General features: G+C 48.7%; 1 protein-coding gene across 2 annotated transcripts; it reads right to left on the reverse strand.

The window, feature by feature from the left end:
- Window positions 1-6,906: 6,906 nt before the first annotated feature.
- On the reverse strand, window positions 6,907-17,053 carry LOC308572098 (uncharacterized protein). Of its 2 annotated transcripts, none has more exons than XM_081167977.1 (8): window positions 16,874-17,053; window positions 15,985-16,229; window positions 15,847-15,885; window positions 12,483-12,779; window positions 9,867-10,199; window positions 8,886-8,990; window positions 8,665-8,783; window positions 6,907-7,956 (listed from the first exon to the last, which is right to left on the reverse strand). In XM_081167977.1, exons 1-8 carry the CDS (start codon window positions 16,936-16,938, stop codon window positions 7,819-7,821), a joined length of 1,341 nt encoding a protein of 446 aa, XP_081024103.1. In that variant the 5' UTR covers window positions 16,939-17,053; the 3' UTR covers window positions 6,907-7,818. The 2 variants fall into 2 exon arrangements, with proteins under 2 accessions (XP_081024103.1, XP_081024102.1); XM_081167976.1 differs by having other exon boundaries at window positions 8,665-8,786.
- Between the last annotated feature and the right edge of the window lie 237 nt (window positions 17,054-17,290).

A 17,290-nucleotide genomic window follows, 5' to 3' on the forward strand; every position in this document is an offset into this window, starting at 1 on the left:
CCCCCTTGTCCTGACTAGGGGCGCCCCCTCCTGAGAATCCTCCGATTCACTTGAGAGACTCATGGAAGATCTCAAGTCATTGTCATCCTCTTCCTCACTGTCCTGGGATTCTTCCTCGTCGCTCTCCGTCTCCTCCCTCACCTGTGCCTCTGTCTCTGAACCCCTGACATCCATCCCCCCCTCGAAGCCCCCCCTTCCCCCCTCCCGCTGCTCGGGCGCAGGTTCCTGGGGCTCCGTCGTTGCGGAGGTCGCTGCCGGACACAGGTCGTCGACGTCGATCTCCTCTGCTTCCAGTTCATTGTTTGTGTACTCGAACCCATTGTCCTCTCCCAACATGTTCACGTCCTCCCCTCCCCCTGTTGCCTGGGTGGGGTCTGCTTGCCAAGGACCCACCCGCCACCTCATGCGCCAGTCCTCTTCTGGTTGGTCGTCCCACCAGTAAGAAGGGTCGGTGTCCACCCCCGAACACGATCCCCTTGGAGGGCTCGACTCTGGCGTCGTCTCCTCTGCGGAGGAGAACCCTCGGAAGGTGCTGGCGGAAAGTGTGGGCGTAAAAAGCCAATCGTCGAAAAACTGTGCTGGCATGGGCCTGTGTGGGAAAAGGGCATGGAACTCGTCCTTGAGGAGGGGTTCGTCCAAAGCGTAGTCTGGCACCCAACTGTTGGTGCTGGCCGGGGCGCCCTCCCTGGCGAGAAAATATTCTACTCCCTCTTCCCCCCATCTTGAGTCCAGAATCTCTGTGACCTCGTTGACTGGTTCGTCCTTAGGTGACCTCCCCCTCTTGGGCGACTCCCTGCTTGGTTCTGGTGCCGTCCCTGACTCCTGAAATCTGTGTGGGGCCTTGTAGGGGGTGAGCTACGGGATTGATCCTGGCCTCAACTTGGTACGGCCCTAGTTGCCTGTGTCCTAGCTTCTTTTTAGCTAACGACTTGGCCGGCACCGCTTGGGCCGCTAACCATACCCAGTCTCCCACCTGGATGTCTTCCCCCTCCCTCCTGTGTTTGTCCGCCTGCACCTTATAGGCTTGTTTAGCTAGCTCTAAATGTCTCCGTAGCTCGTCGTGCACCTCTTGCAATTCTGCTGCGAAATGGTCGGCTTCCTGTGGCTCCCCCTCCCCCGTCGTTACGAGCCCCGGGAAGGTTCTGGGATGCCTTCCATTGTTAGCGAAGAACGGCGTCACCCCCGTAGACGCGTGCTTCGTGTTGTTGTAGGCAAACTCAGCCATCGGCAGGTAATCCACCCAAGCCGCGGGTCGCTGATTGGCGTAACATCTCAGGTACTGCTGCATGATCGCGTTGACCCTCTCTGCTTGGCCGTTGGTCTGCGGATGTCTCGCGGACGACAGGTTGATTTTGACGTGCAGGATCCCTAGGAGCTTCCGCCAGAAACTGGACACAAACTGGCGCCCCCTGTCGGACAGAATGGACCGTGGCAACCCATGCACCTTGAACACGTGGTCGATGAACAGTTTGGCTGTCTGCTCCGCTGTCGCCACCTTCGCGCAAGGAATGAAATGCGCCATCTTGGTGAACAGGTCTACAACCACAAGCACCGCCGTCTTGCCTCGCGAACTGGGCAGATCAGTGACAAAGTCCAGCGCCACCCTCTCCCACGGTTGCAGTGGCGTTTCCAGCGGTTCCAGCAGTCCCGCTGGCTTCTGGTGCACTGGCTTGGACCTTTGGCACGTGTCACACCTGGCGACGTACTCCGCGACCTCCCCTCGCATCTGGGGCCACCAGAAGTCTCTGGCCACTAATTCTGTCGTCTTTTCCTTGCCGAAGTGGCCAGCGCTGGGTGCGTCGTGCAACTGCTGCAGAACTTTCGCGCGGAGATCGTCTCCCGGAATGTAGAGAGCACCTTTACGGGTCAGCAGGCCGTCGCGTATCTGGAACTCGTCGTCCTTCGCTGTGCCCCTCCGCACCTCTTCCATCTTGGACTGTGCGAACGGATCCGCCTGCAACGCGTGACGCACCGCCTCCAGGTCCACGGCGGCTGAAGCGCACGCCCACGCCTGCGGTGCAAAAATGTGCTTGGCTGCCACCGGTGCCGCTGCCTCGAGATACTGCGGTTTCCTGGAGAGCGCATCTGCTATGACATTGTTGTCGCCTGGGATGTACTCTATCCTGAAATCGAAATCCGCAAAGAACTCCGCCCAGCGTATGTGCCTCTGGCTCTGTAGCTTCGCCGTGCGCCAGTACTCTAGGTTCTTGTGGTCCGTGCGGACCTGCACGGTGTGCTTGGCTCCTATGAGAAAGTGCCTCCACGCCTTGAAAGCCGCGTGTATGGCCAGCAACTCCCTGTCCCAAATGGTGTAGTTCTGCTCCGACTTGCTGAGCTTTCTGGAGTAGAAAGCACAGGGCCTCCAGTTTCCCTGCGGGTCTTCCTGTAAGAGGACGGCCCCCACCGCTCTGTCAGATGCGTCAGTCTCCACCCTCATGGGCCTGCCAGGATTCACGTGTAGCAGCTGTTCTTCGGACGCGAAGAGACTCTTAAGTCTCCTGAAGGACTGCTCCGCTTGGTCCGTCCAGGTGAACTTCTTCTTCTTGGAGCTGAGAGTGTCCGTGATAGCTGCCGTCTCCTTGGCGAAACCCCTGATGAACTTGCGGTAAAAGTTGGCAAAGCCGACGAACCTCTGGACCTCTTTCCGATTTCGCGGGCTCTTCCAGTCCAACACCGCGCGGACCTTGGCACTGTCCATGGCTAGTCCCCTGTCGGACAGCCTATAGCCCAGAAAATCCACCTCCGTCACGTCGAATTGGCACTTCTCCAACTTGGCGTAGAGCCTGTGCTCCCGTAGCCTCTGCAGGACCTCCTTCACGTCGCTCTCGTGAGCCTCCGGCGATTCTGAGAAGATCAGAATGTCGTCGAGGAAACATACGCACTTCTTGTAGAGGAGTCCCGCTAGCACATGATGCATAAAAGCTTGGAAAAAGTGGGAGCCATTTTGGAGACCAAACGGCATAACTCTGTATTCGTAGGTGCCCAACGGCGTGAACATGGCCGTCTTCCACTCATCACCCTCTCGCACGCGTATGAGATTGTAAGCTCTGCGGAGATCCAACTTGGTGAAGATCTTCCCTTTCCGCACCGTCGCGAGCAGGTCGTCGATCTTGGGCATGGGAAAGGCCGCGGGCTTTGTCTTTGAGTTTATGAATCTGAAGTCTACGATCAGTCTCTTTTGGGGCGTGTTTTTCTTCTTCACAAAAAACACAGGACTGCCCCCTACAGCCTTCGATTCTCGGATGAATCCCCGCTGTAGATTGTGATCTATGAATTCCCGGAGCTCCTGCAGCTCCTCCTCGGACATGGAATACAGCCTCACAGGCGGCAGCGTTGTCCCTGGCAAGAGGTCAATAGCGCAATCGTAGGGCCGGTGAGGTGGCAACTGGTCAGCCTCCTTCTCGCAGAAAACCTCCAAAAACCCCTTGTACTTGAGGGGTACTGCTTGCGCCATGCTGAGACGTAGCTGCTGCCCCTCCTCTTGGCCCTCCTCCTCCTGACCGGTCTGGATGCAATGCTGCGCGCAATAGGACGAGCCGAAGGTGAGCTGTCGCTGGTACCACGCCATGGTCGGGCTGTGCCTATCCAGCCAACTCATGCCTAACACTATAGGCGTGTCTGAAAGGCGGGTGACGTTGAAACTGATGACTTCTCGGTGATTGCCAATCTGCATCACCATGGGCGGCGTCTGTTGTACCACTTGCCCCCCCAGCAGCTTCCTGCCATCCACTGTGACGACGTTCAATGGCAGCGTGGCTGGTAGGAGCTCTATGCGATGCTGCTTGACGAACTGCACCCCCACGAAGTCTGCGTTGCTCCCACTGTCAATTGTGATGGGGACCTCCAGGGTGCGTCCATTAGGTAGCTGGAGGGTTGCAGTGAGCTGCACTACAGGTTTGGGTGGCAGGGGGTCTGTAGGCTGCAAAGGCGCTGGGGACTGCTCTATTGACTTGCCTGGCTGTGCCCCAACATTGCTGATTCCAGCCAGGCATTGTCGTTTCCCTGATACAGCTCTTCATGTTGTGCTGCTGCATTTACTGTCGCCAAGGCTGCAGTGTGCTGCCGGAGCCTCTGGGGACACTCTTTGGCCATGTGCGTTGCACTGTCACAGACGTAACACTTCCTGTTCCCTCTAGGAGGCTTCTTCTTGACTGTTCCGGACGCTGGGGCTCCGGCCACTGACTGAGCCTTTGCACTCCCCAGTTCCATAGGCTCCTCCCCTGGCTGCAGCTGAGGGGGGAGACGCGGACGTCCTGGATCTCTGGGAAACAAAGGAGGCACTCTAGACGGTGCGTGAAGCTGGCTACCCCCCTCATTGCGCCAAGGGCGTTCTTCCTGGCGCACTCCAATGGCAAGCGCACGCTGCACCACGTCTGCCAGGGTTTTAGGTCTGTCCCCCCTAGCCAATTCGTCCTTCACTGGGCCAGAGAGCCCCTCCCAAAATAAGTCTCTGACAGCCAGAGAATCTTTCTCCCATCGCAGCACATTCAGCAAGGCGAAAAAGCGAGCATGGTACTGACGCACGGAAGCCTTGCCTTGCCTTAAACCATGGATCTGCTGGCGTGCCACATCCACATCCACGCTAGACTGGAAGCAAGCGTCCATGCATTTGATAAATTCATCAGAGTCCCTTCGAGCAGGGCAATCCTCGCGCCACAGATTGCGCAGCCAAGCCCTCGCTTCCCCATGCAAGTGGGACACAATGAAACCCACTTTCTCCTCTTCATCTGTAAAGTCGTCGCGAAGCAAATGCAACGCATATTCTACGTCTGCCTTAAAACTGGGGTATTGCTGCAGGTTCCCATCGAAGTGGGCTACTAAGTTGCCCCCTCTTCTGCCCAGTGCTACTCCAGCAGCTTTGGTCCCCGGGAACCCCACTTGGCATGCATGATCCCACCTGGCTTGCAGATCTTGGCACCGCTTTTCCGCCTCTTCCCCCCTCTTCTGGGAGATCGTTACCGCAGTGGTAAGCTGGGAGACTGCGTCGCGTAGCTCAGCTATCTGCTGGTCCATACTCATGGCTGCCAAACTTCGTGAGCTTTGCAAAAAAAATTTTTTGCGTAGTTTTGGAGGGGACTTACTGTCACGGGCTGCCTCTGGTCTCAGCTCACAAAAGACCAACGCCAAGCTCTTCTTATATACAAGGATGTTTATTGCAGTTCATTATTGGTTCCACAACCGAGGCGTGCAGCCCCGAGTGTCTAACGTCAGACATTTGAAGTCCCCTCTGACTCGGTCCCGCCCCTGCACCAACTTATGAGGCTTGTGCTAGACCACCGCTTCCTGTCTTTCCTTTTCCGCAGGGTCTTTCTGCCCCCCTGGGTTCCTTCCCTCCTGCTCTCTCCCGAAGCGGATTCCTGAGATGCCTGTTCCCCCCTCCTTCGTGCTTTGGGGCTGGGCTCCTCCTCCGGGCTTTCTCCATTTCCGCGCGCCTCCACATTTGAACTTGGCGCGCGCTCGCTACCCCTGACCTTCCTTTTGACACTGACACTACTCCCTGTACTACTCTCCCCCTCTTCCGGCAGGACGTTCTCCCCAGATCTCCTTCCCCTGTCTCTTTCCTGCTCCGCTCCGTGTGTAACACTGGGAACCCCCCTCTCTTCCCTTCGTTCCTGCTGGGAAGCCGGCCCCGATCTCCCACTCCCGCTCGGGGTTTCCCTGCTGCTTCCCTGCTCCTGGCAGGTCCCCCCTGTGACCCCCCTTGTCCTGACTAGGGGCGCCCCCTCCTGAGAATCCTCCGATTCACTTGAGAGACTCATGGAAGATCTCAAGTCATTGTCATCCTCTTCCTCACTGTCCTGGGATTCTTCCTCGTCGCTCTCCGTCTCCTCCCTCACCTGTGCCTCTGTCTCTGAACCCCTGACAATTGGTAACACTGAAGTTTTCCCCAATGCTGTTTTCTAAAGCTGTAATTAGTTTTCTGAGCTGCAATTAGCTAATGATGACCTGCTGTTTGTTTCTCTACTCTGTACTGAGAGTGAACCTTTGATCATATGATGAAGGTATTGAGTTGCAAATCTGCCGTTTTGAACAGAGCTGCCTTTGAGTCTTTGCCTTCCAAACCCAATAGAGTGAAGATGCAAATGGAGTCTTTCTCTGAACGCAACAGAGAACAATCCATGTGATAATGGTTTGGCAAGAGTTGGAAAGCTGGTAGGAGAGAGAGAGAGAGAGAGAGAGAGGGAGAGAGCACTCTGCTTATAGGTCTATTTTGACTATTTCGTACAGCAGTACCTTGGGTTACATACGTTTCAGGTTACAGACTCTGCTAACCCAGAAATAGTACCTGGGGTTAAGAACTTTGCTTCAGGATGAAATCGTGCTCTGGCGGCGCGGTGGTAGCAGGAGGCCCCATTAGCTAAAGTGGTGCTTCAGGTTAAAAACAGTTTCAGGTTAAGAACAGACCTCTGGAACGAATTAAGTACTTAACCCAAGGTACCACTGTATTTTGTAAGATGCTGAGCCTATGCTGGTCAACACAATATATTGTATGGGTGTTTTAATTATTTTGAATAAAGTTCTGCCAGTAAAAGTTTAAGCAATATTTTCATGGGTCTGGACAAAGTTCCATTTCCAAAGGAGTCAGTTCTTAAGTCAGTTGCTTCAAACAGCACAAAATTTTATATCTGCAACATTTTCTGCAGTGACTCCCCGACTGTGAGATGCTCTCCCCACGGAGGCGGAGGCGCCTTCTGGCGCCTTCATTATACATTTTTAGGTGCCAGGCAATTATTTAAATGTGTTTTTGGGAGGGGGGGTTATTGTTTTGCTTTGTTCTTGTTCTTATTATGACCTTTGCGGTTTTATTCTGTGAACCATGCTGAGAACTTCGGCTGAGGGGTAGCATACAAATTAAATTAAATTAAAAAATAAATATTCATGAGAACCATATTACTATGCAGGAAGCACAATAATAATAATAATTTTATTATTTGTACCCCGCCCATCTGACTGGCTTGCCCCAGCCACTCTGGGCAGCTTCCAACAACTATAAAAGCATAATGAAACATCAAACATTAAAAACTTCCCAATACAGGGCTGCCTTCAGATGTCTTCTAAAAGTAATATAGTTCTTTATTTTCTCAACATCTGAAAAGAGGACGTTCCATAGGGCGGGTGCCACTACCGAGAAGGCCCTCTGCCTGGTTCCCTGTAACTTGGCTTCTCGCAGGGAGGGAACTGCCAGAAGGCCCTCAGCGCTGGACCTCAGTGTCTGGGCTGGACGATGGGGGTGGAGACGCTCCTTCAGGTCTACTGGGCCTTTGAGGCCATTTAGGGCTTTCAAGGTTAGCACCAACACTTTGAATTCTGCCCAGAAACGTACTGGGAGCCAATGCAGGACTCGTGTTATATGGTCCCGTTGGCCACTCCCTGTCACCAGTCTGGCAGCTGCATTCTGGATTAGTTGCCCTCTTCTCTTTCCCAACCATGTTTGTAAATGACACTGTAAATCTTTAATCACATCAGAATTCAACTTGTAAGAATCGAATTGTCTTTACTGAATAGAAGCTGCGTTGATTTCTGTGGAATGTGCAGAGGACCTCAACCAACACGTATTTCTTTGTTTTCTTTTCTTAAATTTACATCCCATCCTTTCTTCCATCCACTGGACACCTTCACAGCAGCACATCTGTGGTTCCCAGCTAGTCACCCACCCAGACACTGACCAGACCCGAACCTGCTTAGCTTCCGCAAGATGGGCACCTCCCGTGCCTTCAGCCATGCCCTGGCTGAGAGCAATAAACCAACTGTTAAGCGATGTAGAATCCTTTGGCAGCCACTCAAAACTCCATAATCTCTTTCCTTTCCACAATCTCTTCACTTTCTTCCTCTGTTAGTAGGTGGAAATAGAACCTCGCTGTACATCACCTTCTCCTCTTCCACCAGTCGGAGCCCATTTCCTAAGCAAGACTTAGCAGAGCAGAATTTGATGGTGGCGTAGGTGATGGTTGAGCCCTGTGGGAACAGAAGGAATGTGAGGGTGCCATTGGTCAGTACTGAAAGCAGGAGGGGCCTGGCAAATAACTTCCCTGGGTATCTTATCTGGTATTGTGGACACTGGTTGGCAGCAGCTTTCTAAGTCCTTCACAGCCTTACCTGAAGAGGCCAGTGGGATTGATCCTCAGACCTTCTACATGCAGAGCATATGTCCTACTGTTGGCCTACAACCCTACATAGCCGGAGCTCAGAGAAGGAAGCTTTTTCTCCCACTTCCTAGTGCTTGATCATTGGCTCCCAGTACGTTTCCGAGCACAATTCAAAGTGTTGGTGCTGACCTTGAAATCCCTAAATGGCCTCAAAGGCCCAGTAGGCCTGAAGGAGCATCTCCACTCCCATCGTTCAGTCCGGACACTGAGGTCCCGCTCTGAGGGCCTTCTGGCGGTTCCCTCCCTGCGAGAAGCAAAGTTACAGGGAACCAGGTAGAGGGCCTTCTCTGTGGTGGCGCCCGCCCTGTGGAACGCCCTCCCAGCAGATGTCAAGGAAATAAACAACTATCTGACTTTTAGAAGATATCTAAAGGCAGTACACAACAGAGATCTCTGTCCACGAACTTGGTCATTTGTAGGCTATCATTGCATCTTGCAGTAGCACCACATTCCATGAAGGTAGTTAGGCAGTTTTTCATGGATGTAACTAATATTACACATGAATCTCTGTGCTTACTTGGTCGTGTTCCTGCAAAACTGCTGTTTGGGGCTCCCCTGTTTCACGATCACCTAGTTCCTCCTCCTCCTCCTCGTCCTCCTGCTGTTCTTCTGGCTCAGAATCCTGCTGGCATTTCACTGCTTCCAAAAAGGAGAGAAAGAGAGACAAAGGCGGAAAAGGTACACACAATATTATTCACATAAGCATCACAGTATCCGCAAAACCCATCACATAACTACCAGTCTTTTTCTGTCCAAAGTAGAGAATGAAGAGAATCATCAGAATCACAAACGGGACTGCCAGATATGCAAATGCCAGCGATGGACCTGTTGATGGTGAAGGATCTGAGAAAAGAAAGGAAAAATGGTTAGGTTATTGCGTTTTTAATAAGGCTTCCTTGTCCTTGGATGCGAGACAGGCAGCAAATGTCATGCAAAATAAATATTCAAGTTCTGAACTTTCAGGACAAGTAACTAGTGCCAGACTTTTCTAGACAAGTTGAAGAGGGAAAATGTTTGAGCCCTGCAAATAACACCTTTCTCTCTACCTCTCTCTCTCTCTCCTTTCAATCCTTTCAAATATGAACTGCTCACTCTTACTCAACAATAAGGCTGAGGTGATGTATGGAAGTGAGAGCTGGACCATAAAGAAGGCAGATCGCCGAAGAATGGATGCTTTTGAATTCTGGTGCTGGAGGAGACTCTTGAGAGTCCCCTGGACTGCAAGAAGATCAAACCTCTCCATTCTGAAGGAAATCAGCCCTGAGTGCTCACTGGAAGGACAGATCCTGAAGCTGAATCTCCAAGACTTTGGCCACCTCATGAGAAGAGAAGACTCCCTGGAAAAGACCCTGAGGTTGGGAAAGATGGAGGGCACAAGGAGAAGGGGACGACGGAGGACGAGATGGTGGGACAGTGTTCTCGAAGCTACCAACATGAGTTTGACCAAACTGCGGGAGGCAGTGGAAGACAGGAGTGCCTGGCGTGCTCTGGTCCAGGGGGTGACGAAGAGTCAGACACGACTAAACGACTAAACAACAACAAAAGGCATAGGAAATAAAATAGATGACATTTACAGGTTACAGGGAATGACAGACATTTTGCTCAATCTCCCCCCTTTTTCTGGCCCATCCAGTGGCGTCCCCTTAATACTTCAATCAACACAGAAAAATGGAATATCCTTCTGCTAAATTGAGCTCTAACTTTCCCCAAATAACTCGCCTGGGACTTTCACCATGATTTTCACCGTCTGGCTCCAGGAAGAGGTCACCCACCGGCCACCAACCTCTTCCTCATAGCTGCAAGCAAATTCTCCACTATGGTTGAGCTTGGCTTTCAAGATGCTAACAGAGGCATTTGAGAAGTTAGTTCCAGGTTCTCTGAAGCGCCACACAGATCCTTCATCGCTGAAGGTTATCGCAAGTCCATCCCTGTAGAAAGCGAATCTTTTCTCAGTCTCTCCCTCGTTGGCCAGGCAAGTGAGGTTTAGGGAGTCCCCTTCGTTCACCGCTCCAGGTGGAGGATTCACTTTCAGCGTTGGAGAGGGAGGGTGATCTGGAGTGATCGTTCACAAAGGAGAAACAATCAACTGAGGAGAATGACTTGGCTCAATGGTTAAGAGACTGTGGTCCACTTGGCTTTTAAAGAGAAGGCATGTATTTTGGCTGGACAGCTCTATGAAAAGTCATGGCTCTGACGCTGGCATTCTGCTTTGTCGATTGCCAGCTCTGTGGCTGCAAGATTGTCACAGGAGCGCCTGGACTAAAATTGCCCATCAAAACCTTCACTCTTGTGGTTTATCACCACAACAGGTAATCACTTTGGGTTTTAGTAAAGAAAGCAGTCTAATTTGTCAGCGCCTGAATGAGACTGACACGGGACGTGGGTGGCGCTGTGGGTTAAACCACAGAGCCTAGGACTTGCCAATCAGAAGGTTGGCGGTTCGAATCCCTGCGACGGGGTGAGCTCCCGTTGCTGGGTCCCTGCTCCTGCCAACCTAGCAGTTTGAAAGCACGTCAAAGTGCAAGTAGATAAATAGGTACCACTCCAGTGGGAAGGTAAACGGTGTTTCCGTGCACTGCTCTGGTTCGCCAGAAGCGGCTTAGTCATGCTGGCCACATGACCCGGAAGCTGTACGCCGGCTCCCTCGGCCAATAAAGCGAGATGAGCACCGCAACCCCAGAGTCAGTCATGACTGGACCTAATGGTCAGGGGTCCCTTTACCTTTACCTTAAATGAGACCTAGCGTCAGAACAACTTGGCCACAATAAGAAACTTTTGCCAATGGTATGACTACTTTCTACCTTCCCATTTCAACTCTCTGGCACCCTACCTGCATAACCTAGCAATTCTAAAATATAGACGTGCTTTTAATCTTGCAAGATTGAATGTACTGCCCTCGACTGTACTTGAGGGACGATTCCAACAGATTCCACATGAAAAACACTTATGTCCCTGTGGAGATGGCAGTACTGAATCGGTGGCACACGCCCTTCTGGCTTGCACTCTTTATAAAGACTTGAGGAATGAGATTATCACCCCTTTTTTATTGTCCATTCTGGGTCGCCCAACCACTGCCACAGTACCCTTTCCCTTGGCAGATCAAGATGAGCAGGTGACAGCAAAGGTTGCAAGGTTTTTAGCTGGGGCAATCAGAACTAGATCCACTATTTGACTCTTGATTCAAAACCCGAAAATGTATTTTATGTAATTGACTTTTTATTTCTATTCTTTGTATATCATATTGTTGTTTTATTGCTATGGCCGATGGCTGACACAAATAAAGATTCATTCATTCAGCTCTGTGGCCAACTATGACACCCAAAGAAGTTTGTGTTACGAATCTGGGTTTCAGCAGAGAACAATTTCCCCAGAAATTTCAACCCCCCCTTGGAAAAAACATTCAGACCTGATGATGTATTGCAACCAGATAAGTCCTACTCAGAGGAGACCCATTGAAATTAATGGCCTTAAGTTAGCCATGTCCCATTACCTTCAATGCATCTACTCTGACAATAAACATTCCCACATGCTAGCACCCACAGTATGTTTACTCTGAAGGAAGTTGCATGCAGTAAATGAAAGCAGTCCCTCCAAGTATCCCAATTTTCCAGGGACAGTCTCTGGATTTACAGACGTCATCTCAGCTTCTGATTTGATCCCAGAATGCCCTGCTTTTCCTTAGGATGTCCCTGTTATCATCAGGGAAATGTTGGAGGGGATGTGAATGCTGCTCCTTTCATTATTAGTACAGTGGTACCTCAGGTTAAGTACTTAATTCGTTCCAGAGGTCCGTTCTTAACCTGAAACTGTTCTTAACCTGAAGCACCACTTTAGCTAATGGGGCCTCCTGCTGCCGCCATACCTCCAGAGCGCGATTTCTGTTCTCATCCTGAAGCAAAGTTCTTAACCTGAGGTACTATTTCTGGGTTAGTGGAGTTTGTAACCTGAAGCGTCTGTAACCTGAGGTACCACTGTACACTGTACAGTGGTACCTTGGTTCTCGAACGGCTTAGTCGACGAACAAATCGGCTCCTGAGCGCCGCAAATCCAGTAAGTGTTCCAGTTTTTGAACGTTTTTCGGAAGCCGAACATCCGACGCAGATTCAGATTGAGTGCAGGATGCTCCCGCAGCCAATCAGAAGCCGTGCTTTGGTTTTCGAACGGTTTCGGTAGTCAAACGGACTTCTGGAACGGATTAAGTTTGAGTACCAAGGTTCCACTGTACCGTATTACCTTCAAGGCAGTCTGAAATCCTTTCGGAACACAATGCTCCTCTCCCTCTTGTGTTGCAAATTAACAAGATAATGTCAAACAGTAAAATTCAAAGATGCTCACCTGCCATGGCTACAAAGACAAGGTTGCTCTGTGGGGACCAGATTTGCTGTCTTGAGGGCATGATAAAGTACAAACAGCTGTAATTCCCAACAGTATCTTCATTGACACGGAACATCTCATAAGGCCCCATTCTACTATTGGGCAACTCCTTGAAGGTCCGATCTTGCTGTTCTTTGAAGAACGTGTATCCTGCCACCTCCAAACCATCAGGAGCCGAACAAGTGAGAATCACCTTTTCACCTTTGATGTAGATGTGGTGCTGGGGATCCAAGGAAAGAATTGCTGCAGGTGGGATCTCTGGAGAAGGAGAGGAAACCCAGCCAGTCAGGAAACAAACGCATGAAACCCAGAGGACGAAGACACTCTGAGAAGGAAACTGAAGGCACACACTATGAAAAGCGCTTCCTATGTATTACTTGTCTCTACTTTTAAAAAGCAGAGACATCACCTTGCCAACAAAGGTCCGTATAGTAAAAGCTATGGTTTTCCCAGTAGTGATGTATGGAAGTGAGAGCTGGACCATAAAGAAGGCTGATCGTCGAATAATTGATGCTTTTGAATTCTGGTGCTGGAGGAGACTCTTGAGAGTCCCATGGACTGCAAGAAGATCAAACCTCTCCATTCTGAAGGAAATCAGCCCTGAGTGCTCACTGGAAGGACAGATACTGAAGCTGAGGCTCCAAGACTTTGGCCACCTCATGAGAAGAGAAGACTCCCTGGAAAAGACCCTGATGTTGGGAAAGATGGAGGGCACAAGGAGAAGGGGAGGACGGAGGACGAGATGGTGGGACAGTGTTCTCGAAGCTACAAACATGAGTTTGACCAAACTGCAGGAGGCGGTGGAAGACAGGAGTGCCTGGCGTGCTCTGGTCCAGGGGGTCATGAAGAGTCGGACACGACTAAACGACTCAACAACAACAACAACAACAACAACAACAACATGTATTACTTGTGAGGCATAAGTAGCAGTCAAGTACAGGAGTGTCTCTGGCGCCATCTGGTGGCCAAAAGGGAAAAGGTAAACCGTGGAAAATATAAAGGAACATAGAAAGGGAGAAGAAATATAAGGATGAATAATAAAATTCATGGAATAACAGTGGGCCAGCAAAATTACAAAATAAAAGCGTTCACGGATGACATTGTATTAACCTTAGAGCAACCAAGAGTGAGCATACCAGCCGTGACAAAAGAGATAAATAGATCTGGAAAATTGGTTGGCTTCAAATTAAAGAAAGGGGAAACCAAGATGCTGGTAAAAAATATGTATAATCAAATAAAAAAAGACATTGAATCAGAATGTGGGTGGAAAATAGAGGATGTACATCTCCAAAATAAAAAACAAAAAACGAATAAAATAAAACCTACATACAGCAACAGTGTTTTGTGTTGCGTAGGCTCCTATTTGTTATGTGTAATAGACATTAGATACCTATGAGGTCCATAAATTATCATATAGCATATATTCAGCACAAAGCAACAATTTGTTGTTGACGAAGGACAGCTGGACATATAAAGGGCCCCATTACCTTCAGTAGCTTAGGGCCTCGTCAAACCTAAATGCAGCCCTGAATCTGTGACTTGAGGAAGTTCTCTCAAAATTGTGCATGGATGGTATTTAACACTGAGGTGCCTCCCTTAAAACTCAATAGCCCTCCGTTATGTTGCAGAGGGTGCAAATTATACGCACATACCAACATATGTGGTAGGAATGTCCACAAATAGAACTACTTTGGAAAGAAGTTTTTAAAGAGATCTCTCAGACAACCCCAGCGACCACTTAATTTATATACTTCAGATATGGACCAATGAAGAAGGAATTGATAACACATTTATTAACGGCAGCTAGAATGGTAATAGCCAGAACTTGGAGAAACTTGCAATTAATGAATATTGATCACCGGTGTAACACAGTCAGACAAACAGCTGTAATGGAGAAGCTGTCACAAAAACGGAAAAGGAGGGAAACAAACAGTATAATTTTTACACTTCATGGTGTGATTTTATTAAGTATACATGAAACAACACATGGATGAGAAATACAACATATATTGCAGTATGGTGCAGATAAGCAAGCACAACTCATTAGCTCGCTCCTCCTACTCAAGTTGATTTGCTGAAGAATTCATTATACTAGTTTACTGTAACCACCAGATTATTGTGTACTGAAAAATAATGTGTTTAGCATTTTACCCATTCTTTGTCAGCCATGTAAGTCTAATTATTTAATTTTGTAACAAGGGGTGTGTGTGACATTTTTTAAATAAAAAAGTAACACCCTTACATCCCTTGGAACTGTGGCATGTTCTTAAAGAAATGGGAGTGCCTGATCTCCTCATCTGTTTCCTGAGAAATCTCTATGTGGGACAAGAAGCTACAGTTAGAACTGGATATGGAACAACTGACTGGTTCAAAACTGGGAAAGGAGTATGACAAGGCTGTATATTGTCTCCCTGCTTATTTAACTTATATGCAGAATTCATCATGTGAAAGGCTGGGCTGGATGAATCCCTAGCCAGGATTAAGATTGCCGGAAGAAATATCAACAACCTCAGATAGGCAGATGACACAACCTTGATGGCAGAAAGTGAGGAGGAATTAAAAAACTTTTTAATGAGGGTGAAAGAGGAGAGCGCAAAATATGGTCTGAAGCTCAACATCAAAAAAACCAAGATCATTTGCCACTGGGCCCATCACCTCCTGGCAAATAGAAGGGGAAGAAATGGAGGCAGTGAGAGATTTTACTTCCTTGGGCTCCATGATCACTGCAGATGGTGACAGCAGTCATGAAATTAAAAGACGCCGGCTTCTTGGGAGAAAAGCAATGACAAACCTAGACAACATCTTAAAAAGCAGAAACATCACCTTGCCGACAAAGGTCCTTATCATTAAAGCTCTGGTTTTCCCAGTAGTGATGTATGGAAGTGAGAGCTGGACCATAAAGAAGGCTGATCGCCAAAGAATTGATGCTTTTGAATTATGGTGCTGGAGGAGACTCTGGAGAGTCCCATGGACTGCAAGAAGATCAAACCTCTCCATTCTGAAGGAAATCAGCCCTGAGTGCTCACTGGAAGGACAGATCCTGAAGCTGAGACTCCAAGACTTTGACCACCTAAGGAGAAGAGAAGACTCCCTGGAAAAGACCCTGATGTTGGGAAAAATGGTGGGCACAAGGAGAAGGGGACGACAGAGGACGAGATGGCTGGATAGTGTTCTCGAAGCTACCAGCATGAATTTGACCAAACTGCGGGAGGCAGTGGAAGACAGGAGTGCCTGGCGTGCTCTGGTCCAGGGGGTCACAAAGAGTCAGACACAACCAAACGACTAAACAACAACAACAACAAACAAGAATGGAAGTCAACTTTACCTAGGTGGGTTGATCTCACAAGAAGGATCTGGAGGCAGGCTGGAAGTGCAGAACAAAGGAGAGATGCAATAAAAATGGTGTGAATGTGAGATAGAAAGCAAACTTCCCCCATCTGAGGGGGGCAGAGAGGTCACCAACCTGTCACAAAAGCGGCAGACTTCATGCTCTGTCCGTATCCTTCAAAGATCACCCACGGCTGGGGTACCCTACTCCCTCTTTGCCCTGCTCTCTCTCTCAAGACAGACAACAAGCTGGTGCTGCTGAAACAAACCCCAAAGACAGGAACCGCAACACCACACCTTTCCCTCCAGCACATTGTCAGTTGACATTTCTTGATCTGATGTGCAGAGATCTTTCCTATTCTGCTTAATTCGAGAGGGTTACTGGGAGCTATTTTTTTAAAAATTATATTTATTAGAACATAAGAATTTTTTAAAAAAATACACACAAAAACAGACAAAATTACAAAAACAAACAAACAAAAAATATAAAAAGAAATCAAAAATAAAACCATCCTTTTCAAATTCTCCAATTTCCATTACCTTCTTTCCACGACCTCCTCCTCCTCCTCCCATCTCTTGTATCTTGATTGATAATTGTCCCAGCAAATCCTTTTCAAAGTTTGTAATATTCTATCATTACTTTACCTTACTCTATTATCATCCTATCTTATAGGAATCCTTGATACTTAAAACTTAAATCCATAATTCATAGTATTTAATCGTTACATTACCTTACTCTATTCTCGTTTTATCTTATAAAAATAATCTTAGAGCTTAAGTCTTTTTTACCAACTTCTCGTAACCATTACCTTTTTACCATATTCTTTAAACATTTTAACAAGAGCCAGGTACTTTCATTTCAGCATTTTCCCAACATTCATCAAACATTTCTAATAAGAATAGTTCATAAAACATTTCTAGTAATAGCAATACAAAAAGAAAAATACAATAGAATAAAAACAATCCAATCGTCTTCCAGCGTCCCCTCCCCCTGGTCCCGGGGTTGTCAGTCCTTTCTGCGTTACTGGGAGCTTTTCTCTGTGTGAAAGAAACAAGCAGAAGGTTCGTGATGTTTGAGTTGTTCCTTCATAGAAGCTGAGTACAGCTGACTTAAACTGGTTCCCTTATTTCAGGGGTGGCCAACTCCCAGGAGACCGCGATCTACTCACACAGTTAAAAACTGGCAGTGATCTACCCCCTGGTGATTTATCACAAACGTCCAGTGATCTGCCGGCAGATCACAGTCTACCTGTTCAACATGCCTGCCTTATTTCTTCTGTCAAAGTCATGCTGACTACGGATAATAATACAGCTGGGAGGAGCCTAGGTTTCACTTTATCTTTCTGTCTCTCTTCCTTCTGGTGTGGTGTTCTATATATAGTGTTTTAGTCTTATTATAAGTTATTGTAAGTTTAAGTTAAGTCTGCTGCAACTGGATTTCC

The sequence above is a fragment of the Podarcis bocagei genome, assembly GCF_964188305.1.
Source record: "Podarcis bocagei genome assembly, chromosome: 13".
Taxonomy (NCBI): Eukaryota; Metazoa; Chordata; class Lepidosauria; order Squamata; family Lacertidae; genus Podarcis; species Podarcis bocagei.

Excerpts from the sequence above, each read along its gene's own strand:
- LOC308572098 (XM_081167976.1), bottom strand. The coding sequence starts at position 16,938 with ATGAAGGAACAACTCAAACATCACGAACCTTCTGCTTGTTTCTTTCAC. Across the intron at positions 16,230-16,873 it reads CACACAGAGAAAAGCTCCCA|TAACCCTCTCGAATTAAGCA; the intron begins GTAACGCAGAAA and ends AATAGCTCCCAG. Across the intron at positions 15,886-15,984 it reads GTCTGCCGCTTTTGTGACAG|CCTGCCTCCAGATCCTTCTT; the intron begins GTTGGTGACCTC and ends CTGCACTTCCAG.